This window comes from Ascaphus truei, chromosome 5 (assembly GCF_040206685.1).
Source record: "Ascaphus truei isolate aAscTru1 chromosome 5, aAscTru1.hap1, whole genome shotgun sequence".
Lineage (NCBI taxonomy): Eukaryota > Metazoa > Chordata > Amphibia > Anura > Ascaphidae > Ascaphus > Ascaphus truei.
Window position 1 is genome coordinate 80,975,867 of NC_134487.1, and position 10,764 is coordinate 80,986,630.

The 10,764-nt window shown below is 41.1% G+C and overlaps 1 protein-coding gene across 1 annotated transcript in view; it reads right to left on the minus strand.

Annotated features, from left to right (window-relative positions):
- The window catches only part of ADAMTS20 (ADAM metallopeptidase with thrombospondin type 1 motif 20), a 293,501-nt gene extending 283,521 nt beyond the window's left edge, over nucleotides 1-9,980 (minus strand). Inside the window, exons 1-2 of the mRNA XM_075600093.1 lie at nucleotides 9,846-9,980; nucleotides 6,986-7,341 (exon numbers count right to left, since the gene is read on the minus strand). Of these exons, the coding sequence (XP_075456208.1) occupies nucleotides 6,986-7,341; nucleotides 9,846-9,936 (447 nt within the window). The 5' untranslated portion in view covers nucleotides 9,937-9,980. The remainder of the gene's footprint in view (nucleotides 1-6,985; nucleotides 7,342-9,845) is intronic.
- Nucleotides 9,981-10,764: the final 784 nt, after the last annotated feature.

The window sequence follows — 10,764 nt, forward strand, 5'->3', positions numbered from 1 at the left end:
CACTCTGGATCTCTTATTTACCCAATATATCTTAAGTGCCCTATACTACACCGAAATAACCTATACTGCTTTCTTCCAGATCTGACTCAAGCTTCACACGGAAGACATCGGAACCCCCCCCCCCCCCCCTAACCGAGAAGACAGGTAGAAAACACCTCCCCTCCAATGTATAACATTGCGGGAATGACGGTACCTGGACATTGAGGGACTGCAGATCAGGTAAGATCACAGGCGGGATTGCTGCTTTAGATATTTTGAAGCGGGGACGTCCAGACACTGGTTAAGGGGTTCAGGAAACTAGTCATTCACCTGTGGCTTTTATTTCTAGATCTGACATTTACACACTCACACACACACACACACACACACACACACACACACACACACACACACACACACACACACACACACACACACACACACACACACACACACACACACACGTAACAAGGACTAATTGTAGTATAATGTAATACAATAAATACATTTATGTCAAAAACGAATGTTCTGACTAGGAATTTATTAAATGTATTTTATTTATATATTTTATTTTAAAGCGGGGTTGGGGCGGGGTTGGGGGCGGGACTAGGGGCGGGGTTGGGGGCGGGACTAGGTGGCAAGTAGATTTTTTGGTTAGGCGACTAGATTTTTGGGTGATTTGTCGAACACTGTATATATATATATATATATATATATTGCGCTGGTTTGAATTTTATTTACTTTTTCTATAGTATACACCTGTTTTATAAATAGACATCAGATACATACAAGATAATAACATTAGTGTCTACTGTAAGCATAAATGATTAATGGTATACACACAGCACCTTTCAGGAATTTTGGTAATTATGGCAACTGGTGTATATATAGTCCCCAGAGTTTAAGGCAATGTATCCCCTGACAAAGCTGATTGTAACAGTGAAACGTGTAGGGATAGAATTCCTTAAATACAAAGGATCTGATGTCATCAGAATCAGGGCAGAGCTTAAGCAAGCACAGATATTTGAGGAAAAGCAATGCTGATGTCTGTGTGACACTTGTAAATGTAGTTTTATTAGTTCGCTATCTGCATTGAATACTACACTACATTAGACTTTCAGCACTTTCTTCCCCCTCCCCCCCCCCCCCTTTGCTTCTGCCATAAGACACCTTACAGTGCTGGAAGACACCTTACAAGTCATTGAGCTTTAAGTCCGGTGCCAGCACTGGAAGGTCTGTAATGGCAGAAGACTGCTTAGTAAATATGGGCCTCAATATCTGTCTAATTTGGAGACCGCTGCTATAAATCATGAAATTGTCAGAACGAATCTTTATAATTTATGAGAAGATGCCTTCCAGAGAGTTATATGACCATAATCACCTTCTAGATATGCTTCAACCCTTGGAGAGTTGCATCCAAAGTTAGGGTCCTTCCATAAGCAAGTAATAATTGGCATCACCTGCTTAACAGTGACAGAGTCCCGCCCCTACCCACCCTCCTATTTGACACTGGATTGAGTCCCATATACACTATCTGGTGTGGTCAACCTAACTGGGAGTTGGAGCCAGAATTTATCTGTCTCATTCTCAAAGGGCCACAAAAAGGAAAAAAAATCAAATGAAGACCTGTATACACTGACACAGAGCATATCCTGACTGTGTCAGTGTATAGTGATGTCAGGCTATACTCTGTGTCGGTGTATAGTGCGGAGTATAACTTGATGGCACTATACACTAACAGAGTATGTAGCCAGCGGCACTACACACTGACACAGGACATAACCTGACGGCACTATACACTGACACAGAGTACAAGTGAGAGGGGGAAGAAGGTGACACATGGGGAGGGGAGGAAGAGGGGGTCACACATGGGGAAGAGGGGAAAAGGGGATGACACATGGGGAGGAGGGAAGAGGGGTGAAACATGGGGAGTGGGAGATATATTGCGACATGTGGAGGGAGTGACACATGGAGAGAGGAATAGGGTGTAACACATGAGGAGGGGAGAAGAAGATGTGACACATGGGAAGAGGGATGACATGGGAAGATGGGGCAGTGGGGGACAAGGGAGTGATGAGGGCAGTTGAGGTGACAGGAAGGACAGGGGGCAGTGGGGTGATTGTCCCTAGAACTTGCTCTCCAGTTTCCACAACCAGCACCACATGGAACTCTCAGGAGACAGCATGTATATTTACTGTATCCTGTACAGCTTGGGAGCCCAGCAGGGGTCGATGGTCAATAGGAGCTCAGGAGAGGAGCTTGTTAGGAGGCGCTCTGGCTTCTCCTCTTCCATGTCTCTACGGTCTCGCCCATTTTTTTTACCTTCGGTGGCCGTACATGAAGTACTGAAGGGCTGCATGCGACCATTGGGACACAGGTTGGCCACCCTTGCCATATATAATGAAATCTGGAGATCTGAGGAGCCCTGTTTCTTGTCTCAAAAAATAAAAAAAACTTCCCTTTTTAGATACTTCATGTGAAACCATGCCAAAGCACCAGCTTCTATTATCAGGATCCTTTAACCCTATAACTTTCAAGCAATCCCTGATCAATCCTGATGAAACCTTTGAAAGTATTTTCACCTTTTTTATTAGTTTATCCAGTGGGAGGCTTATTCTATCGGTAACTAATGAAAATTAGGTAAAGGAATTGTATCTGTTGGGATAGATCTAAATTGCTTTTCCCCAGTTTATTAGCCATTCATGATCCAGAAGCACTACTATTTTTTTTGCAAGCCAGCCATCTAAAATATTGAATCACAGATGTACCTTCCTTCTACAGTGCAGCAGTAAAGACTACTAGTGTCTTTGCAAATGTCTTGGAAGCCTGGTTGCGAATTGAAACTGATACACTTTGTCTTGATACTACAAAGCAAATGTGAAGAATTTTGATGGTATCTGTAAACCAGATTATGTAGATATACATCTTTCAAATGTAACCATGTAATCTGCAGGTCATGGCTGACTGTCCCATTTATACTGTACATTGAAAAACTGGCTCTTGACAAAATTGTTCACAAACTTCAGATACAGTACCATCTGAACATGCCTGCTCTCTTTGGTACAAAAAAACAGATTTTAATAAATATCTTTTTTTTTTTGCACCACAGGCAAATTAACTGACACGTATCTTTGCGAAGGTTGACTACAGGTTATATCTTGTCACAAAAAAAGTAACTGTTAAGACTCTAATTTGCTTACTCTTGAAGATGGGCAACCTTCCCAAGACCGGTTTGCAAAAAAAAGTGTTACATTTTCAACAAATTTTAAAACTGAAAGAATATGTTTTTTTTAAAGTGTGAAATCTTGCCTTTTTTTTCCTTTGGTGAAAATGACGAAAAAAAATTTTTTTTCTAAATGTCATAATTTTCACAAGCATTTCAAAAATTCTTAAAAGAAAAAGGTCAAATGACCCTTTGTGGGGTCATGTGAAAACTGCAAACAATGTTCTTCAAACTTTGTGAACTTTTCTTTTTTGAGAACTTGGGCACATTATTGAGTCAGCAGAATGGTCCGTGAATTCATTTGTATGCATGGTTTTACATGCAGATAATGTTAAATAAAATCAGGGATAGGCATAAAACAGGTTTGTTTACAGGGAGCCAACAAGTACATTCTATTACTATGGAGCACTCAAGGCTGCATTAGCAGCTTGTTGAGTCTCTCTCGTTGACAGCAACCCTTGTCACAAAAACCTTTCTGCTGAAAAGCCAGTCAAGATAAGACTATGTTTTATGCAAGGTTTTCTTTCAATGTCTCTCTATGCTGTCATTTTGTCAGCCAACAACTGGGGCCACTTAAAGGAACATTTGACAAGAAAATTGTAAAATGTGGTGATTGGCAGAATGTATTTTTATGTGCCAGCGTGCTTGAAGTAAAAATGTTTATAATAGAAAAAGTTATGTCTAATGATGCTTTGATTAAAGCTAATTTCTGTGCTGGAAACAAGGCACTGAAATGTTGTCCCTAATTATATTTTCAATAGCAGAAATTGTTATGCATGTGTGTATGCAAAGATTGGACAATTGGGAAATGTTCCTCACACTAAAGTAATCTGTTACGTTTGGTCTTTGAATACTGTATATATACCACATAGATTGTCAAACTCTGGATTTCCACACTTTCATTCAATTAAGTTTAAAGTCCCATAGGCTATTTTAATGAATTGTCCACAATGTTGATATGGTATGAACCGGTTTGGTTCACTTAGCTAGACAACTGCAGAACAGTAACTATCTACCTCTACATACAGATGTTGTATTGTATCAGATTAACTCTAGCCTGAAATTGGACACCCAAAAAAGTACTATATACTGTATGACTTACAGAACTATGTAATAAGAAACTACTATATAGCTTCGACCAGTTTAATGCTATTTTTCTCTATATAACAATGAGGTAGCTGTATTAAAAATCCCTGACAACATATTTACCTTTAAAAGAGAGAAATAGAAAAATTTTGTCCCCATTCCATAGCATTAATGCACCATACTTCTTTATTCCTCCTTATATTAGTAAGTGATTTACAAAGCACACAAAGTGGCTATTAAAAAAATAGTAAATAAGTCAAAGCAAAAATGTTCCAGGTTTAAGGTGACATAAATCTTCCTAGCCCACAGATTTGTACTAAAGAATATTTATTGTATCACAGAGAAAAGGAAACCTAGTGTGCAAGCACTCTGTCACAGCTGAATGTATAATGAATGTGTTAAAATACTTTATTTATACCAATAAATAAAAAAAGGGGGTTTAAAATAAAACGTATGTCAAACAGTACGTGACTGTCATTGGTAACATAACTCTGGTAAGTTAAGTGGATAGACCGTATGGAGATCCCTAATAGATGTTCGGGATCTATTGCTATTATATAGCTACCTATGGATATAGGAATGGGGCCGTCATGGGCCACTGTTTAGATACCGTCCTGTCCCCATAGGGACTGGGTCAGAACATATGTTAATAACTTGCAATAGTGCGTTAGTGATCTGTGGCAAGGGTGCGATAGTAGTGACAATCACTGTGACCACCCATTAAGTTAGTACAGAGTCAGTGGATAACCTCCCTGACTGTGTGGCAAGTGATAGGTTTATGCTGATAGCAATGGGGGCAAACCCATGTTAGGGTTTCTACCCCACACCCCCACTAGCCTATAGGGTATTGGAGTATGTACTTGGAGATAGGTATAAATCCCTCTCAATGTGTTTGTTACGTAATTGTAGCCAGATGAGGGTTTATTCTATGCTCCGGTTAAGGCTCAAGGGGGGGATAATATGTGGCACTATGTAGACAGATGATATCCTATATAATGGATACTGCTGTAGGGTTAAACCCTCATACCACTTGCCCAAGGAGGGTAACTGACTATGGAGAACTTGCACTGCTATAATATGACCAAATAAAAAACCTGAGTGAGGCACTCAATAGGACCTTATGGGAGGGGGTAATAGCACACTATATGCTGAGCACACTAGGTATAGTGGTGTAAATAGATGGTACAATAAATAGTCCTTGTGCTCCGAGATGAGATGCGCTCCTGTCCTGGAGCCTCACAAATGAACAGCTAAAACCGAGCCGGTTATAGCCACGGAGAGGCAGGTATCATGCATGGCGGTGCATACGAACCCGCAGTGCATACATTCCCCCCCCCCCCAAAAAAAAGGGAGAATTAGCTTTAGTGCCCCTGGTAAGTAGATCAATATATTTTAACCCTTGTTTGGAGCTAAGCATACAGCGCAGTGACTGATAGAATCACTGCGTGACCTAGCAGGCTGATGTACGCGATCCTGTTAGGAGCGCGAAGAGGTCTGAGCAGGAGAATCCCGATACCTAACAGCTGATAGAGCTGGCCCCTCACTTCCACAGTGTACTGTGCGGCGGGCAAACCGGCATCCGTTTATTCCCACAGACCCCTGCACCCGGACAGAAGTGTCTCCGTGTAAGTATAGCTACACATGTACTATGAGGAGGTACACCGGGCTGACACTAGCTTTGTGGGCTGCCAAAAAGGGGGGTTTTCTCTGTTGGTGCCGAGAAGACAAATACTCAGGGATAGGGGGGGGGGGGGTTCTTAGTCTAGTGGGTCACATGTGAGACAACAGCGCATAGTCCCCTATATCAGCACTGATCATTGATATATCAGCGCTGATATGCTCAAGGGTATGCCTAACTAAACAGTGGGCTTAAGAAACAGCCCCATAAAATCAAAGGATCCTGCGGTAGGAGAATATAGCCTGCAGAATCACCATAATGCAGATACACGGAGGAAGCTGCGTAGGAGGCAGCAGCAAGCTTGTCGGCAAAATACTGTTTTTCAAATGAAAAGCTTCCCGCGTGTGCATGAATGTGTGTAGCCATTGTTAAGCTGTGCGGGTGTTCCTTGTACATATAGAATATTTATTGACAAGTTTTTATTAAATATATATTGAATAGCCACAGTAGAAAGAATAACTCAAATATAATGTATATGTGAATGTGTTTGATATCAGCACCCAGCTTTGTATTAAACAGGCAAGAATATGTGTCTGTTATTAAGAAGAAAAGCATGTGCAGAGGAGTAACCAATGTCCTATGCAATAAAAATATGAATAATCCAAAATAATGACTACAGATATGATTTAATAAAACAGAATAAAATATATTAATGTATTTGTTGCCTTCATAAAACTAAGTGCCTTTATAATGTGTGAAATATAAATGCACATAATTCCGGAACAATGATGCCACTGTCACTTGTATTATCAATCAGTAGCCACTTTTAGCAAACCTTATCAACTGTATTGTGACAGCAATACCTGTCACACATTTAAATTACACAGAGCCTCAAGTACTGTACTAAGAATGAGTCTGCACAAACCTAAGTACAATTTAGTGACTTTGAATAGTGTCTAGTTCATAGTTCTTTTCAAATACATATCATTCATTTTAGGGACAGGAAGTTAAGTGATGTAACAAATTACTAAAGCTGCTATGCACACAGTAGAATCATCAGAAACAACTAATATACTCACCATGCCACCGCAGAGACTAAACATAGCTGTGTTGGTCTCTAAAGCATTGACATACCCTCTGTAGAAGCAGTGTCTGAGGTCTGAGGAATCATGCTGAGAGTGGCTTTGGTTCCCAATATGCACAACATGGTAAGAATCAGTGATGAAGCTTGCATCAACACTAAGATTAAACTGGAAAAGCTGTCCATAGGCAGTGAAACGGTAATGGGTCCTATGGGCATGTGAGGCTGACAATTGAGATTCGAGACTCCTTTTCCTTCTTCGGAAATGATGAGGGTGAGGGAAAACTTCCCCAAAATCGTTGATTCTAGAAGGTGTGATGATCTCATAGGATTGAAGGTTCTTCACAAAACTGGCTGTAAAGTAAAACAAGGTGATATTATTATTATTAGGCTGATTTTATCTGCGATTTGTATCTGGAAGCTGAGAACAGCTTAATTGTAACTCCTCCATGCGTTTTAGCTGGACTGATCAGGATAACAGGACCAAATAATTGACCCTGTTTCATTTTAAACGCACATATACATCTAATGTCATTAGTATACTACATGGGTTAAAGATATCATTAATAGCTTAGATTGCTGAAGGAGTCTTAAGTGTTCTTTCCTGGGATCTTCTTGGTAACCAAGTGATATTTTGAATAAAGATCTTCTTTCCCTGTTGTTAGAAATCAATATACAATTTGACAGGCTAATTCAGTTTTGCAACATAGAGATTACTGTATGTATTGTAATTGACAGATAGGGGGATATTCATTAAACTATGAGAGTGCCGATCGAGCCCCTACAATATGGCAAACTCATAGTTAAGTCAGTGGGATTTCACAGTTTCATGAATTGCCTCAATTGTCTATTAGTTACAATAACAATAGTACTGGAAGTACAGCCACACAGAACCAGAGAGACTTCAACATATCTAGAGGAGGTGTGAGTAGGTTCTACGCCTTAGGTACCTTATGGATCATTCTAGCCTTAAGCTTTAGGACCGTTCAGTAAATATGGTGGTTTGTGAGGAGCAAGTTAAGAGAACAAACATGGACAAGGAAAGAATATAATTTTGATTCCAATGTTGATGTGATTGGACTGAATTCTAAGGCGTTTAGTGTTAGCTGCTGTATTTAATAGGTCCAATTAAAAAATATTTGACATTAATATTTCAACAGCAAAGTAGCCTATGTGAATAGGATTAAACAGGGTAATTTCTAAGAGCAAAATATTTAAAAAATAATGATGCCTTGCAGTAAAGCAGGACGAAGTGCAATATTACTGGATAGATGGTTAGTGAGAGAGAACAGCACCCAATGTTCATAAACATATCCACATCTGTTATGAAAACGTTGTATGTGCACATGGTGAGCACTTATCCACTGCTCAAGAACACATAGTTATAAGAGCCAGTTTTCCCAGCATTCCCAACAATAATGATCTATTATAGATTCATCCGAAATCCTGAGGAAGTACAGTGCACACTGAAACGTTGCCTCTCCATTATGAGGTAACATAAATCTTTTTCTTGCAAATACACTGGATTTTGATGAATCTATAGTAAAGTTGATCTTTGTTGCTAGTGCTGGGGAACATTTCCTCCATTTACAATGTGACCTGGACAGAAATTGCCCAACATTATGAAGAGGAGTTAATTACACTGACTATTAGAGATACCTTCACAAGAATGCAATAGTCATTGGCAACTAACAGTCACTACTCCCACAAATAAACATTAACGATTGATGATTTCTACCTCCGTTTTGTGAATATAATACTGATACATCCAGTGCAGGTCGAACACAGAACAAATCTTCTGCATTCTCTGAATTAATGCATTAACAGGTCATCACTAAGTAAAGTTCCTTAAACTATGCGCTGAGAATTGCATGGGAGCTGCAGCCAGTGAGTTATTCATTCCATCTGGCTCATAGTGCAGCTGCTGAGCGGTCAATGAACAATTCCAAATGTATACACGTTGGGTGTCTTCCTCTCATATGTAAGAGCAATTTGATACTTAAACTGTGCACTTATGGTCAAAACAGAAACACTTAATAGGCCATATTTAGCTACCAAACACAGCATGCAGATTTCATTAGTGAAGTATCTCTGATACTCATTGCTGCTATTTACTTGGCCACTTGGATGAAATGTAAACAGTAGTTGTCTCTTCTTTTTTAAATCAAATTTCTTCACTGTTAAACAGTTCCTTAAGAGATTTGGTCATCTTGTATATAAAGCCAAGGATGTGCCAGCAGGATATTTGGTAATCCCAATTTACAACTGAAATATGCTTAATTTAGAAAATGCCCTGACATGTTTGAATGACCATCCTTGTTTTAACAACCCCCTGTTCCCCCTCCCCCCCCTCCACCTCCCCCCCCCCCCCCCCCCCGATGTAATACTTCCTATCCTGTCAAAGTGGCCTTTTAACCTTTTGCAAGCACTGGGTCCAGTAAATCCCACCAGAAGAGACATTATCCCCATCACTGTCAGTCTGCAAAACTTATCAAAAATTGCCCTTAAACTCATCGCTGCCAGACTCGCATTGCCTATCAAAATATCCTTAATAACATCACTGCCTGAGGGAACTGCAACACCATTCCCATATGTCCTTACTGCTTCAGACCTTTAACACCAACCAACAGTCTTATCTCCTTTGCTGTCAGATGAGTCAGCAAATGGGTTAATCCCACTCTATTGCCTGCCTTAAAAAAAAAAGTGTTGCAACTCTCCCCCCCTCGGTCTCAGACGTGGACTCCATTCATTTCGTTTTTGCAGCAGGACAGTGAGTGGAAGTTATCCCTGTGCATGCACTTGGGTGTTTGGTTACATGCTGTTAGTCCCATGCTTTCATTGGCTTATTATTTCATTACCTTGCTTGGGGTGAAGCCGGCTCTCCCAGGACCGAGTGTGCAGAAAGCAAAGATGACAGAGCAGCCCCGCCAACCAGTTTGCAACCAGCATGTTCCCTTCTTTGCAGAAGAGAAAACGAGGACAAGCGTCCCCTTCCTCCCCTCTCTCTCTCCCCTTCCTCTCTCTCTTCCCTCCCTCTCTCCTCTTCCCTCTCCTTCTTCCCCAGCCTGCGCCCCTCCTATCCCCGAGCAGCCCACACAGCTGCTCCCGCTTCAGCAGCCGGGTGTCTCCTCTGCGCAGTGCCTCTTGCTCTCACGCCTGCCTTGCTGCATCGCTTCTTCTCTCCTGCCCCTTCCTCGTGTCAGTGCCCTCTCAGCCTGCACAGCGTCCTACCTCGCCCAGCTGGGACATGGACTAACTGACGGGGGTATACTGCATGTGTATGTGTGTGTGTGTGTCAGTCAGCGGCACCTTCTCCAGGGACAGAGCCGGAGAGGAGAACCGGTGCCAACTTTCTGCTGCTCTGACCATCCCAGGACCCCCACATCAAAGAGCAGAGCCCGCCCCTCGGGGTTCCCGCTGACCAATCCGCAGCAGCCGCTTCCACACTGTGACACTGCCTGCCTGCTGTATCACCTCCATGCACACTCCTACACATACAGTGCAGATTGCTTCAAGTCCCAATACTGCATAAGCCCTTCTTGTTTTATTTTTCTTATGTAAAGCATGTGACAATGTATAATTCTACATTCTACCTAAGCTGGCAATCGTTTGGTGCTCCTGTTATACATCTGTCAAAATCCTGATTTTGTGGCTAATAGAATGGCTGCTTCAATCAGTGTAAACTCAGCAGCTAAAATGTATCCTCATATTATTACTGTGACATTATCTATTGTTACAGTTTACAGCTCAAACTGCTGGAAATATTGGCAAAAAATT